This window comes from Bombina bombina, chromosome 12 (assembly GCF_027579735.1).
Source record: "Bombina bombina isolate aBomBom1 chromosome 12, aBomBom1.pri, whole genome shotgun sequence".
In the NCBI taxonomy this organism is placed as follows: Eukaryota; Metazoa; Chordata; class Amphibia; order Anura; family Bombinatoridae; genus Bombina; species Bombina bombina.
Genome location: NC_069510.1, coordinates 48,444,120 through 48,460,086, shown reverse-complemented (window position 1 = coordinate 48,460,086; position 15,967 = coordinate 48,444,120). Strand labels below are relative to the sequence as shown.

The 15,967-nt window shown below is 41.1% G+C and overlaps 1 protein-coding gene across 1 annotated transcript in view; it reads left to right on the top strand.

Moving 5' to 3' along the window:
- LRSAM1 (leucine rich repeat and sterile alpha motif containing 1) overlaps positions 1 to 15,967 on the top strand; it is a 93,675-nt gene that overhangs the window by 64,024 nt on the left and 13,684 nt on the right. The window contains 1 exon segment of the mRNA XM_053695849.1: positions 2,342 to 2,422. Within this exon segment, the coding sequence (XP_053551824.1) occupies positions 2,342 to 2,422 (81 nt within the window).

The window sequence follows — 15,967 nt, the reverse complement described above, 5'->3', positions numbered from 1 at the left end:
ATTTCTTGCGGGCGGTTACATGTTTTTATTTTTATTTCTTGCGGGCGGTTACATGTTTTTATTTCTTGCGGGCGATTACATGTTTTTATTTTTATTTCTTGCGGGCGGTTACATGTTCTTATTTTTATTTCTTGCGGGCGATTACATGTTTTTATTTTTATTTCTTGCGGGCGGTTACATGTTCTTATTTTTATTTCTTGCGGGCGATTACATGTTTTTATTTTATTTCTTGCGGGCGATTACGTTTTTATTTTTATTTCTTGCGGGCGGCTATGTGTTTTTTAGTTATTTTGTGCGGGCGGTTGCGTGTTTGTTTTTTAAGGCTTTGGGTTTGCCTTCGCTGCATCCAGATGGATTCTTTTGGCTGCGCGCACAGCCAACATTCCTTTGAGGATGCGTGTGCAACTGGCGACACTGGCGGACGCGTTACAAACGCGATTATAGTATAGCTATATATACGATTTATCATTTTATATTACCATCTCAAAGTGTTTAATGTCTCTTTAAAGCCCCCCCTTTAACCCCTTTGCTATAATTAAACACATAGCAGTTGATTCCAATATTTCAGAATTTTTTTATTTTATTTTTTGTTTATATCAGAAAAAAACAGGTGGACTTTTTTTATTTTACCCCCATTTTATGAAATTTATCTCTGAAAATTGTGGGTTTTCTAATTCTCAGAGCTGGAAATAAACACTGCAGATTTCTCAAGACTAAACCCTAATTGACATTAATAGATAACAATTGCAAAACAAAGCAGTTTATACTAACTAGCCTTGTCTGTAGACGCAAGTCCAGATTGGCTTGTCCAAAAAAGGCAAGTGGTAGGTGGAGTTTGACTTTTGAAAAAAAATTGCAGCAAACAAGACTTTAGTGTGTTATTCTATAGCGTGACAATTGCTCCTTTAAGTACTGAGACCTGATATATGTCATGTAATCTTGCATACAGAGAGCAGTTATACATAGTCATAGCAAACAGGGTCAGCTATAAGTGATCAGTGACTGTTGAAAGCATAGAGTGGCCATATTTAGGGGTTGATTTATCAAATGTCAAGCGGACATGATTTGCTATAGCATATATATATATATATATATATATATATATATATATAGCATACGCTGTCCGCATTTATCATTGCACAAGCATTTCTAGTGAAATGCTTGTGCAATGCTGCCCCCTTCTCACTGCCGGCCAATCAGCTGCTAGCACAGGGTGTCTATCATCCCGATCGTATCAGATCGGGGTGATTTCAATCCGCCACCTAAAAGGTAGTGGACAGATTAAGGAGCAGCGGTCTTATGATCACTGCTTCATAAATGGAGCCCTTAGAATTAATAGAAAACAAGTCAGGCACAATTTGATTACTGATCATTAAAGTGACACTATTGGGTCTCTAGATATTTAAAAAAAAAAACAAAAAAAAAAACTTGTATTTGCTTGAGTAAGATTTTTGCTGCTGACCCAATCAGCATTGCTAGTTGCACGACCCATCTGTGTGACTGCCTCTGCTGATCAGCATCAGTTTCCGCTCGGGACCAGCAGCTCTCTGAGTGGCTCCCAGGTGGTACTTTAACTATGTGTTTAATACCTTTGTGAGGAGGGGGGTTAAAAACATAGATTTGAAGGATTAATAGTGATATAATGACATGCTCCAACAGATGAGTGTGTATTTTTTAACTTTAATTACCCTTTAAAGTGGATGTAATGTTGAATGAATGAGTGCCCAGTTTTAAAAATACTATTAAAAACTGGGGCACTTTCATTCATTAAACTTTACATTGCAGCATTTATTTATTTTTAAATACTTACCTTTTTCTTTAGCTAACCCGGACCGGCGATCCTCCGAACGCAACTCCTCTTTACTTACCTCAGCAATGACGAAACCGGCTTCCTCCAATCATGGCTTCCACCCCAGAGCGTCCATCTCGTGAGGCCACGCCATAATTGGAGGAAGCCGGTTTCGCCACCATAATGGTTGGCAAACAGAAGTCACTTTACTTAAACAAGCAGCAATACTTTACTTTGCATTTTTTTCTGACACAGTCTGATTTTTGAGCCGCTTGCCTGTTGCAGCACACAGCGCGCCTTGATATGGCATGTTATTTGGTTGGCTTTGACTAATTCGATAAGACGTCTCTACCATGTATTCCATTTATATACATTTCTGCTGTATCTTTAACTAATGTTGTTGTTCAACACACATTTTATGTTGTTCCTATTGAATTAAAGCAGGTTTTTCACCCTTTCACTGCCAACCAGAAACCACATCTGGTAAGGGGGAGGTTTAAGGGGGTAAAGAAGTCTATTCACCTGGAACCCCCTGTCTCATCTTCTGTCTAGATTAAAATGATAGAAGTTGAGTTATTGCAGCTGACTCAGCTGGAGGTAACGAGGAAAGATCTCGACAACGAGGCACTGCAGGTATGTGGCTATAGGGGGTGTATCAATATAATGCCCCATAGGGTATTCTCTAACTTGTCCATATGCTTGTGTACAGTATCTACCATAAAAACCCTCTACACTGGGAAAATAGTTTTTTATGAGGGGGGTTTCTAAGGGTCTTTTAATTTGAAACCACATCTCACGGTTAAGAGATTGTTGTTGTTAGTGGGTTTGGCTTGTTAGAGCTTTTTTGTCTTTTTTTTGTTGCCCTCATGTGTCCGTCATTAAAGGGACACTAAACCCAATTTTTTACTTTTATGACTCAGATAGAGCAGCAATTGTAATCAGCTTTCTAATTTACTCCAATTATCACATTGTCTTCATTCTCTTGGTATCTTTATTTGAAAAAAAAAAAGCAGGAATGTAAAGCTTAGGAGCAGGTCCATTTTTGGTTTAGCACCCTGGATAGCGCTTGCTGATTAGTGGCTACATTTAGCCACCAATCAGCAAGTGCTACCCAGGTGCTGAACCTAAAATAGGCCGGTTCCAAAGCTTTCATTCCTGGTTTTGAAATAAAGATAACAAGAGAACGAAGAAAAATTGATAATAGGAGTAAATTACAATTTGGGTTTAGTATCCTTTTAAGATTCCTGTTCTGTCTCCCAATAAATGTGTTGCCTTCATCTCCATCCCCAACTTCATGTTTTGGACTCCAGTTGTTTTGAGTTTGTTTTAGCCATTTTTATCGTCTTAAAAGTTTGTCAATGAGTAAATTATTGACACTAAAATTTCTGTCTTTGTTACTAAAATAATCACGTTAGGTGAGATACTTCTATCTTAAGTCATGGATAAAAAGCCTAGCTACTTCCTGATTGGTAAAAAGCTGAACTATTTCCAACTTAAAACTACTTCCACCTTAAGACACTGATCAAAAGTTGAATTACTTCTACCTTAAAAGGCCTTTTTAGTGTGAAAATAAAATGCTCTAATTTTAATTCCAGCAAAAGAGGTTAAAAACGCAGGTAAAGTCACGCTTGGAGCTTCAGCAAGTGACAACCGGGGCAGCTACTTCCATATCCTGCTCAGGGGCAGGGATTACATACATAGGCCAAGATTACAAACCAGGCACAATTCCCTCTGGTAATAGATTTCTATTAAAGTGAATGTAAATTTTGATGCTAAAGTGCCCGGTTTTTAAAAATTCGATGACAAACAGGGGCACTTTAATTTATCAAAATTTACATTTCACTTCTGTTGTGAAAAAAAACTTACCTTTTAATCTTCACAACAGCTCCAGTTTACCCCGGTCATCGCAAAGCCATTTCTGATGTTAGAAATGATAGATAGGTCATCCTCCAATCACGGCTTCCCCCCCCCCCCGGGGGAATCAGTGTCTGATTCAACGCCGTGATTGGAGGAAGCCGGATTCCTCATTTTAGACCCAGGAAGAGGCTTTGCAACGGGTGGAGGAAGCTGGAGCTGCTGTCAAGATTAAAAGGTAAGGTTTTTTTTCCACAACAGGAAAAAAGTGTCCCTGTTTTTAATCGAATTTTTAAAAACCAGGCACTTTAGCATCAAAATTTACATTCACTTTAAAGGGACACTAAACCCAAATTTTTTCTTTTGCGATACAGACAAAGCATGCAATTTTAAGAAACTTTCTAATTTACTCCTATTATCAAATGTTCTTCATTCTCTTGGTATCTTTATTTGAAATGCAAGAATGTAAGTTTAGATGCCGGCCCATTTTTGGTGAATAACCTGGGTTATTCTTGCTGATTGGTAGATAAATTCATCCACCAATAACAAAGTGCTGTCCAGAGTTCTGAACCAAAAAAAGAAGCTTAGATGCCTTCTTTTTCAAATAAAGATAGCAAGTGAACGAAGAAAAATTGATAATAGGAGTAAATTAGAAAGTTGCTTAAAATTGCATGCTCTATCTGAATCATGAAAGAAAAAAAATTGGGTTTAGTGTCCCTTTAAGGCTACACTAAAATTATTCATGTTAGATGATGTGAATATACAAAACTATGGGACTTTTTTGTTAAGTTCTTTCTTATACACTTTCTATGTTAAAGGGACAGTATATACTCATTTTCATATAACTGCATGTAATAGACACTACTATAAAGAATAAGATGCACAGATACTGATATAAAAATCCGGTATAAAAATGTTTAAAAACGTATTTAGAAACTGTCAGTTTAGCTCTGTTGAAAAGGTAGCTGGAAAGCCCACTGCAAGTGGCAAATAAGACTCTCCCCCTCCCCCTTCTTTTGCATATGAAAAGACCCTTTACACAAACAGGAGCAAGCTGGAGTAGGTATACGTCGGTATTCTCATAAAACTTTGGGGCTTGGTTAGGAGTCTGAAAATCAGAGCAATGTTATTTAAAAATAAGCAAAACATTTAAAAAAACAAAATAACTTTATGGGCTATATAAATAGATCATCTACAAAACATGTATGCAAAGAAAAAATGAGTGTATAATGTCCCTTTAATTGTACATATTGGCACATACACCCGTTCCCACTCCCCATATAAAAACATTTTTTTTTTCCTCTTTAACCCTTTATTTCATATTTAATAAGCCTTAATTTATCATTCATTCATTTTTTATAGTATTTAAGGTGCATTTGAATGCACGGTTGAAAGTGATAATAGTTAATATAAAGTTTTTAAAAGCAGTATTTTGGGCTGACAGTAAAGGGTGTGCTATATAGGTAGCACGCACATAAAAATGCTTTGGGTAAAAAATTTAACCAACACCCAGTTTACCTGTATTGGTTGTACCAGTGCAAAATAACACACTTGCACGGAACACTAGTGTTAAAATATAATGTGCTAACAAATAAGATCATTATAATTTTCCACTAGAATTAGACATATGCATTTCGCAATCGAAATTCGGCAGAATTTGTTAAATTCGGAGATTCGGATCGATTCAAATTTCCAAATTACAGTAGTACCGAATAAATCCGAATTAGTTCGGATTTATTTGTTACATTCGGATGGCCATGGATTACACTAGTATTGTACAGTATATTAGGTTATATCACTCTGCTATGGGTAACACCTAATATACAGTACATAATACTAGTCTAATACACAGCACATCCCACCTAACACATACCGAATTTCCGAATCGAACCGAACCGAATCCAGACGAATTTATTCGAATCAGAATGAATCCAAAACAAATTCATTCAAATTTTTCCGAATTCGATTCGATCCGAACCGAAATTCAAAAACATCCGAATCGATCCGAAACAAATTTTTCGGCCATGCACAAGTCTAACTAGAATGTTCTAAGTCATAGATAAAAAGTGTAGCAATTTCTACCTTAACCCCTTAGTGACCAGAGCACTTTTCCATTTTCTGTCCGTTTGGGACCAAGGCTATTTTTACATTTTTGCGGTGTTTGTGTTTAGCTGTAATTTTCTTCTTACTCATTTACTGTACCCACACATATTATATACCGTTTTTCTCGCCATTAAATGGACTTTCTAAAGATACCATTATTTTCATCATATCTTATAATTTACTATAAAAAAAATTATAAAATATGAGGAAAAAATGGAAAAAAACACACTTTTTCTAACTTTGACCCCCAAAATCTGTTACATATCTAAAACCACCAAAAAACACCCATGCTAAATAGTTTCTAAATTTTGTCCTGAGTTTAGAAATACCCAATGTTTACATGTTCTTTGCTTTTTTTGCAAGTTATAGGGCCATAAATACAAGTAGCACTTTGCTATTTCCAAACCATTTTTTTCCAAAATTAGCGCTAGTTACATTAGAACACTGATATCTTTCAGGAATCCCTGAATATCCCTTGACATGTATATATTTTTTTTTAGTAGACATCCCAAAGTATTGATCTAGGCCAATTTTGGTATATTTCATACCACCATTTCACCGCCAAATGCGATCAAATACAAAAAATTGTTCACTTTTTCACAAATTTTTTCACAAACTTTAGGTTTCTCACTGAAATCATTTACAAACAGCTTGTGCAATTATGGCATAAATGGTTGTAAATTCTTCTCTGGGATCCCCTTTGTTCAGAAATAGCACACATATATGGCTTTGGAGTTGCTTTTTGGTAATTAGAAGGCCGCTAAATGCCACTGCGCACCACAAGTGTATCATGCCCAGCAGTTAAGGGGTTAATTAGGGAGCTTTTAGGGAGCTTGTAGGGTTAATTTTAGCTTTAGTGTAGTGTAGTAGACAACCCCAAGTATTGATCTAGGCACATTTTGGTATATTTCATGCCACCATTTCACCGCCAAATGCGATCAAATTAAAAAAAACGTAAAATTTTTCACAATTTTAGGTTTCTCACTGAAATCATTTACAAACAGCTTGTGCAATTATGGCACAAATGGTTGTAAATGCTTGTCTGGGATCCCCTTTGTTCAGAAATAGCAGACATATATGACTTTGGCGTTGCTTTCTGGTAATTAGAAGGCCACTAAATCCTGTTGCGCCTCACACGTGTATTATGGCTAGCAGTGAAAGGGTTAATTAGGGAGTTTGTAGTGAGCTTGCAGGGTTAATTTTAGCTTTAGTGTAGAGATCAGCCTCCCATCTGACACATCCCACCCCCTGATCCCTCCCAAACAGCTCCCTTCCCTCCCCCACCCCACAATTGTCCCCGCCATCTTAAGTACTGGCAGAAAGTCTGCCAGTACTAAAATAAAAGGGTTTTTAAAAAAAAATGAAATTATTTTTTAGCATATTTACATATGCTACTGTGTAGGATCCCCCCCTTAGCCCCCAACCTCCCTGATCCCCCCCAAAACCGCTCTCTAACCCTCCCCTCTGCCTTATTGGGGGCCATCTTGGGTACTGGCAGCTGTCTGCCAGTACCCAGTTTACAATAAAAAGTGCTTTTTTTTGGGTTTTTTTGTTTTTTTCTGTAGTGTAGCTTCCCCCAACCCCCCACCCCCCACAAACAAACCCCCACCACCTTGCTGATTGTTTAGATTTTATTTTTATTATATTTTTTATTTCCCCATTTTCTGCAGTGTAGCGGTTCCCACCCGCTCCCTCCCCGTGCACGCGCCCGCCCCCACCCTCCCGTGCACGCGCGCGCGCCCGTGCGCGCCCCCAGCCACCCCCGCCCACGATCCCGCCCCCCTTCAGATCCACATGGCCATCGATGGCCGCCACCCGCCTCCCGGTCCGGCTCCCACCCACCAACGCCGGTAGCCACCGATCTCCGGTGCAGAGAGGGCCACAGAGTGGCTCTCTCTGCACCGGATGGCTTACAAACGTTATTGAGGCATCACTGCAATAACCGGAAAGCAGCTGGAAGCGAGCAGGATCGCTTCCAGCTGCTTTCCACACTGAGGACGTGCAGGGTACGTTCTCAGGCATTAACTGCCTTTTTTCTGAGGACGTACCCTGCACGTCCTCAGTCGTTAAGGGGTTAAATAATGTATAAAAAGCTGAAATACTTGTATTTCAAATACTTAAAAAAAGCTGAGTTGATCTGCTTCCATCTTAAATATTGTATACAAAGATGAACTAATTCCACCTTTAATAATAGATGAAAAAGCTGGTCAAAGAATCGCCGGCATGGAGAACAATTTTGCAAAACATTTAGAATTTTGTAGACCTTACATTGTAATGTATCTCTCCTTCACATCCAGAACCCTCTATAGCAAGATGAACAGCTCTCAAGCTCAAATTAGTCTATCTAAAATACTTTAAGTGACCTTGCATTACTGACAAGACTTCTTATATAATCCTGCCAGATAATTTGCAGAAGTATTTTCCCTGCCTCTCTCTAGTAATGGACACCGCCATTTTGAAATCCAGCTTTCACTGCTCTCCAGTGCTGGCCTGTTTGCACATGTGCAGTAACTCTCCTTTAGATACCTAGAGTGTAACCTAGGTTCCAAAATGGCAGCACCCATGATTGGAGGGAGGTGCATAAAATGTAGTATTTAATGTCCTTGATTTGCCTTAAGTATTAATATGCAGGGTATAAAAGAGATGAAAAAATACTATTTCTTTCCTATGGCATGGAGAGTCCACAACGACATTCCAATTACTAGTGGGATATTGAACTCCTGGCCAGCAGGAGGAGACAAAGAGCACCCCAGCAAAGCTGTTAAGTGTAACTTCCCTTACCCATAATCCCCAATCTTTCTCTTTGCCTTTGTCAACGGAGGATGTGCGAAGACGGTGTCTGAAGATATTTAATCCTTTTACGGGTACTTTTCCCTGCAAGCAAGGATTAGGGGCTATGCTGTGTCCATGTCAATCTCTTTCGTAAGAGTAATGGTGGCTATTAGCAGTTAGAAAGTGGCGAGGTTGTCTTTGCTTGATTTCTAACATTATTGCTACCCCTTCATAGAAAGCCAGGGTTAGTTACTCTGCTCTTTATTTTTCTTCAGGTCCCTGATAGAGGGTGAAGTGTCTATCACACCTAAAGCAGCTGTTCCTGCCCTGCAGCTGGATCCACAGGTAAGTGCATTTGCCTTCTAGGTACTGAAGCACTTTGGAGGTTAATTCCTCTGGTGGATCATCATCTGGGACATGTATATCCCCTTTAGGGGTTATAAGTGGGGCAGTTTGGCAGGCACTGTAGTGTGTGAATCTTAAGGGGTTTATTTTCCCTTTTCATAGAGAGACTGGCTGAAGGGTATCTTTTAAGGGTCACAAGGGTCTAGGACCTTTATTTAGCTTCCTATGTTATCTGTTAAGCTTATAGATTTAATTACTAGGTTCCGTTGCATACTGTTTATGTACATTATTGAGATACAAATGCACGCCTTTTAGTGGCTCAGTTTCTTTTTGAGGTTAGGTCACGTGACCTCCGCTCTCCGCCTTTACTTAATCTAAGCGGAGTGAAAGGCAGTGCGTGTGTGTTAGCGAGGGTGAAGAGATCTCGCTTTTTTTACTCTGCTATAGTTTCTAATAGTCTGTTCTATCGAAGACTTAGCTACCTGGTTCCTCAGCATTTCGTTTTTGACGGAGGAATTAACTGCGTGCGATCTCTTTATACTGCGTAATAGACCGCATTTCCTAGTACAACTCTGGTCCGGTGTGGTAAGACTCCTCAGCTTGCTGAGGTATAGAGATGTTAGGGATATTTATGTATATATTCTGTGTTAAATAAATATTTTTCTGCATGGTTGATTTCTCTTAAAGTGACATACCGGTTAATTTTAATTTTTTTTTAATTAGTTTTGGGAACCTTCCAACTATGGACACAGACCAAGACTCTGTTTCTATGGATAAATGTTTATGTTTAGAGGCCCAAATTGTTTTATCTATGCAATTTTGTTCCTCATGCTTAGCTAAGACTCTCTAAAATTTAAAGATAAATTACTCCCTTCTGAGCTAATTGTCTCTCAGGATAATGCTGTTCAGGATATGCCTCAGCTTTCTCCTCGAATGTCCCAAGCCTTGGCGGTTTCACATACAGTGCCCTGCGGTTCCTCTCAACCTCCTGGGGGTGTTTATTTGCCAGGAGATTTTGCTGCACAAAAAACTTCTGCGCTGTCTGCAGCTTTATCTGTTTTTCCCTACTGCGGGTAAGCGTAAGAGGAAATCTAAATATATTTCTGCTGGAAAGGTTTCTGACCCCTCTAAATCTGCGTTGGTCAACCTTTCCCAAATGTCTGAGGTAGAGGATACTTCAGTAACTTCTGAAGGTGAAATCTCAGACTCTGACATGATGGGGGATAATTCTTCAGAACCTGAAGAAGTTAATTTCAGATTTAAAGGACCAGTAAACACAGTAGATTTGCATAATCAACAAATGCAAGATAGCAAGACAATACAATAGCATTTACTCTGAATTTCAAATTAGTAGATTTTTTTCTAACAAATTTCAAAGTTATGTCTATTTCCACCCCCCTGTACCATGTGATAGCAATCAGCCAATCACAAATGCATATATATATAGTCTGTGAATTCTCGCACATGCTCAGTAGGAGCTGGTGACTCAAAAAGTGTAAATTTAAAAAACGGTGCACATTTTTTTAATGGAAGTAAATTAGAAAGTTGTTTAAAATTACATGCTGTATCTGAATCATGGAAATTTTATTTGACCTGAGTGTCCCTTTAAGCTTGAACATCTCCGGTTGCTACTGAAGGAGGTTCTAGCTACTTTGGACGACCCTGAACCTTCTGTTGCTGTCAACCCTAAAAAGTCTACTAAACTTAATAGAGTTTATGATTCGTCCTCTTCTGTGGAGGTGTTTCCTGTTCCAGATAAGATGTCTGAAATTATAAGCCAGGGGTTCCTTTTTCCCTTTCCCCTGTTTTTAAAAGATGTTTCCTGTTGCTGACTCCATTCGTGACTCATCTCATGGCGCACTGTGCCTAAAGTAAAAGAAGCTATCTTTACTCTAGCTAAAAGAACTACCATTCCTATAGAGGATAGTTGTTCCTTGAAGGATCCCATGGATAAGAAGCTAGAGGCTTATTTAAAAAAGATGTACATCCATCAAAGATTACTGTGGTAACCTGCGGCAAGTATTGCCACGGTTGTGGGTGCAGCATCTTATTGGTGCGATGCCCTGTTTGATCTGATATCAGAGGAGACTTTGACTGAGGAAATCCAGGATAGGATCAAGGCCCTTAAGATGGCCAATACCTTTATCTGCGATGCCAACATGCAGGTAAGCTAAGATGTCTAGCTTCACTGTAATAGCTTGTAGAGCTCTGTGGTTAAAATCTTGGTTGGCTAATGTATCTTCAAAGGCCAAGCTTTTGGCTTTACCTTATAAAGGTAAGACCCTATTCTGTCCTGGTCTTGCAGAAAACATTTTAGAAATTACAGGTGAAAAGGGATCTTTCCTACCTCAGGGCAAGAAGAACAGACCTAAGGGTCATCAGACTTTTCGTTCCTTTCACAACTTCCAGAGTCTTCCTCCTCTTCCTCCAAACCAGACCAATCCAGGTCCTCTTGGAAGTCCAGCCAGCCTTGGAATAAGGGAAAGCAAAACAAGAAGCCTTCTGCTGACTCTAAATTAGCATGAAGGGTCCGCCCCGATCTGATTTTGGATCAAGTGGGGGGCAGGCTTTCCTTTTTTTTGACAGGCTTGGATATGCGATGCCCCAGATCCGTGGGCTGTGGACATAGTATCCTAGGGTTACAAAATAGGATTCAAGTCTTGCCCTCCAAGGGGCAGATTTCTCCTGTCAAGACTATCCTCATACCAGGTAAAGAGGGAGGCCTTCTTAAATTACGTAGAGGACCTATCCTCCCTGGGAGTTATTGTACTAGTCCCGCTAGAGGAACAAGTTCAAGGATTCTATTCAAATCTATTTGTGGTTCCCAAAAAGGAGAGAACTTTCCATCCCATCCTAGACTTAAATTGCCTTAACAAATTCCTCAGAGTTCCGTCCTTCTAGATGGAAACTATTCGTTCCATTGGTTCAGGAAGTTCAGTTCATGTCATCTATGGACCTGAAGGAAGCGTATTTACACGTTCCAATTCACAGGGATCATCACCAGTTTCTAAGGTTTGCCTTTCTGGACAAGCATTTCCAGTTTGTTGCACTTCCGTTTGGTCTTGCCACGGCTCCCAGAATATTCACAAAGGTTCTGGGGCTCTATTGGCAGTAATCAGATCCCAGGGAATTGCTGTGGTGCCTTATCTAGACAACATCTTGGTTAGGGCGTCATCTTTTCAACTAGCAAAATCTCATACAGAGATGTTGTTGTCTTTTGTACGTTCCCACAGATGGAAAGTGAATCTGGACAAGAGTTCTAGTTCCAGCTACAAGAGTGTGTTTCCTACGGACTATCATAGATTGTCTATGAAGATTTTCCTGACGGATGTCAGAAAGTCCAAACTTCTTGCTTCTTGCCTTTCTCTTCAGTCTGCTATTCGTCCATCAGTGGCTCAATGCATGGAGGTGATTGGTCTGATGGTGGCTTCCATGGACATCATTCGTTTTGCTCCGTTCCGTCTACGACCGCTGCAACGTTGCATGCTCAGCCAATGGAACGGAGACCATTCAGATTTATCACAGAGGATACATCTGGATCCCCCAACAAGAGACTCTCTCATGGTGGATTTCACAGGAACGTCTGTCTCAGGGGACTTGCTTCCTGAGACCTTCCTGGGTGATTGTGACTACGTATGCCAGCCTGTTAGGCTGGGGAGCTGTTTGGGGTCCTCTAAAGGCTTAGGGCCTGTGGTCTTGAGAAGAGTCTTCTCTTCCCATAAACATCTTGGAGTTGAGAGCAATCTTCAATGCCTTGACAGCTTGGCCTCAATTATCTTTAGTCTGGTTTATCAGATTCCAGTCGGACAACATCACCTCAGCCATGGCCATGAAGGAGGTGACTCGCATTCTGCAGTGGGCGGAAGCTTACGATTGTCTCCTATCTGCCATCCACATTCCAGGAGTGGGGAGGCAGATTTTCTAAGCAGACAGACTTTTCATCCTGGGGAATGGGCTCTCCATCCGTAAGTGTTCTCAAGGATAAACCTCAGGTGGGGGGGGGGGGGGGGGTTCCAGGTTGGATCTGATGGCATCTCATCAAAATGCCAAACTTTCAAAGTACGGATCAAGGTCAAGAGATCTTCAGACCGCTCTGATAGATGCTCTGGCGGTTCCTTGGAATTTTGGTCTAGCATACCTGTTTGCTCGTATCAAACAGGAGAGAGCGTCTGTGATTCTAACAGCTCCTTCCTGGCCTTGCAGGATCTGGTTCGTGGATCTGGTAAAGATGTCATCTCTTCCACCTTGGAGGTTACCTCTGAGGAAGGACCTTCTAATTCAGGGTCCATTCCTCCATCCAAATCTAGATTCTCTGAAGCTGACTGCTTGGAGATTGAACGCCTAGTTCAAAAACCACGTCTAGACAGGGTCTAGACGTGGTTTTTCTGAAGCGGTCATTGAAACTATGCTTCAGGCTCATAAACCTGTTACTCACAGGATTTCCTATAAGGTATGGTGTAAATACCTTTTTGGGTGCAAAGCTAAGGATTTCTCCTGGAGTCGGGTGAGGATTCCCCGAATTTTTTTCTTTTCTTCAGGATGGCCTGGAGAAAGGTTTGTCAGTCAGTACTCTGAAGGGTCAGATTTCTATTCTTTTGCACAAACGTCTGGTAGATTTTCCAGATGTTCAAGATTTTGTTCAGGCCCTGGTCAGAATCAGGCCTGTGTTTAAACCTGTTGCTCCTCCTTGGAGCCTTAACCTAGTTCTTAAAGTTTTGCAGCAGGCTCCGTTTGAGCCAATGCATGTTGTTGATATAAAATTGTTATCTTGGAAGGTTTTGTTTCTCCTTGCTATTTCTTCCGCTCAGAGTTTCTGAGCTTTCAGCTCTGCAGTGTGATTTCTCGTACCTTATTTTTCATGCAGATAAGGCAGTCCTTTGTACTGAATTGGAGTTTCTCCCTAAGGTAGTGTCGGATCGAAACATTAATTAGGAAATTGTTGTTCCTTCTTTTTGTCCTAATCCTTCTTCTCATAAGGAATGTCTTTTGCATAACCTGGATGTTGTGGGTGCTCTAAAATTTTACCTACAAGCTACTAAAGATTTTTGGCAATCTTCTGCCCTGTTTGTTGTTTTCTCTGGAAAGCGTAAGGGTCAGAAGGCCACTTCTACTACTCTTTCCCTCTGGTTAAAAAGCATGATTCGTTTTGCTCCCCAACCTGTGAGATTGGCATCTGTTGTGATCACAGTCCAGGTAGGACAAACAAAGGAGGCCCCTTGAACAATAAGGTGATTGTTGGGATTTGAGTATATCAGGGGCAACATGGTACTCTTTGCATACTTTTTCCAAATCCTACAAATTTGATACTTTTGCCTCTGCTGAGGCCTCTTTTGGGAGAAAGGTTCGGTGGTGCCTTCTGTTTAGGTCCGCCTGCCTTTTTCTCCCTCACTTTTCATTCCGTGTCCTATAGCTTGGGTATTGGTTCCCACTAGTAATTGGGATGAAATAGTGGATTCTCCATGCCATGGGAAAGAAAACAAAATGTATGCTTAACTGATAAATGTCCTTCTTTCTGGGCATGGAGAGTCCACGACCCCGCCCTTTTTTAATTTTAATTCAGCCGTTTTTTTTAGTAAACCTCAGGCACCTCTATACCCTTGTGTTTCTTCTTTTTCTTTTTCGGGATTATGGGTAAGGGAAGTTACACTTAACAGCTTTGCTGAGGTGCTCTTTGCCTCCACCTGCTGGCCAGGAGTTGAATACGCCACTAGTAATTGGAATGACATTGTGAACTCTCTATGCCCGGAAAGAAAGAAATTCATCCGATAAGCATGAATTTTGTTTTATATTTACATCTTCATTATAAACTGTTAATGCCTCCTCCTGGTTTAAATGTTCAATAGTCCTTGTATACCTTTTGTAAATTCTCCGGCAACAACATAGCTTGTTACCCTGGAGGGTTCAGTAAATAAATCACCAGCAGGCAAAATGTCACTCTATACCCAATGTGTCTGTGTCACATGTGTAAGTCTCCCTTGTCATGTGTACTGTTCTACATGTTTAATGTGTGTCTATGGCCAGATATATGATGGTGGGGTTTGTAAGATAATACATGGATCTACTGACATCAATACCCTTCAGCTTTAGACTGCCAAGTAATGGGAAATTGCACTTATCGCCATATCCACCTGAACACAACCTGAATATGACTAGCTACCGTGTGGCATAAATATGATCAGTTGCCACATGCAGCCATTTTCCATACTGGAATTTACATTTTTTTACGCTGAAAGGTTGTTGTTTTTTAAGTTATCATTTTAGAGCAGTTTATTACAGGCCACTTTTTTGTCACTTTAAATATGTGTTAACAAATTGTTTTATTTCAGAAGTATCAAATAGAAAAGTAGCCAACGTAGCAATGCAATTTTGTTGTCTAATTAATTGCAGTTTGATATGGCAAGTCAAGGCGCATTAAAAACAAAAAAACACTCTGCTCCCTTTCCTGTCCCTGCCCAGTGTCTAATCCCAGCCTTTCCCTTCCTCCTGTCCTATCACAGCCTGTCCCTGCCCCCTGTCCTATAACAGCCTGTCCCTGCCCCCTGTCCTGTCACAGCCTGTCCCTTCCTCCTGTCCTATCACAGCCTGTCCCTTCCTCCTGTCCTATCACAGCCTGTCCCTGCCCCCTGTCCTATCACAGCCTGTCCTTGCCCCCTATCCTGTCGCAGCCTGTCCCTACCCCCTGTCCTGTCGCAGACTGTCCCTGCCCCCTGTCGCAGCCTGTCCCTGCCCCCTGTCCTGTCGCAGCCTGTCCCTGCCCCCTGTTGCAGCCTGTCCCTGCCCCCTGTTGCAGCCTGTCCCTGCCCCCTGTTGCAGCCTGTCCCTGCCCCCTGTTGCAGCCTGTCCCTGCCCCCTGTCCTGTTGCAGCCTGTCCCTGCCCCCTGTCCTGTTGCAGCCTGTCCCTGCCCCCTGTCCTGTCACAGCCTGTCCCTTCCTCCTGTCCTATCACAGCCTGTTCCCCCTGTCCTATCACAGCCTACCCCTGCCCCATGTCCTATCATAGCTTGTCCCAGCCTCCTGTCCTACTTCATTGTGTCCCTGCCCCAAGGTCTAACCCCAGCCACTTCCAAGCCGACACACATCCTACTGTATCCTACCTTGCTGTAC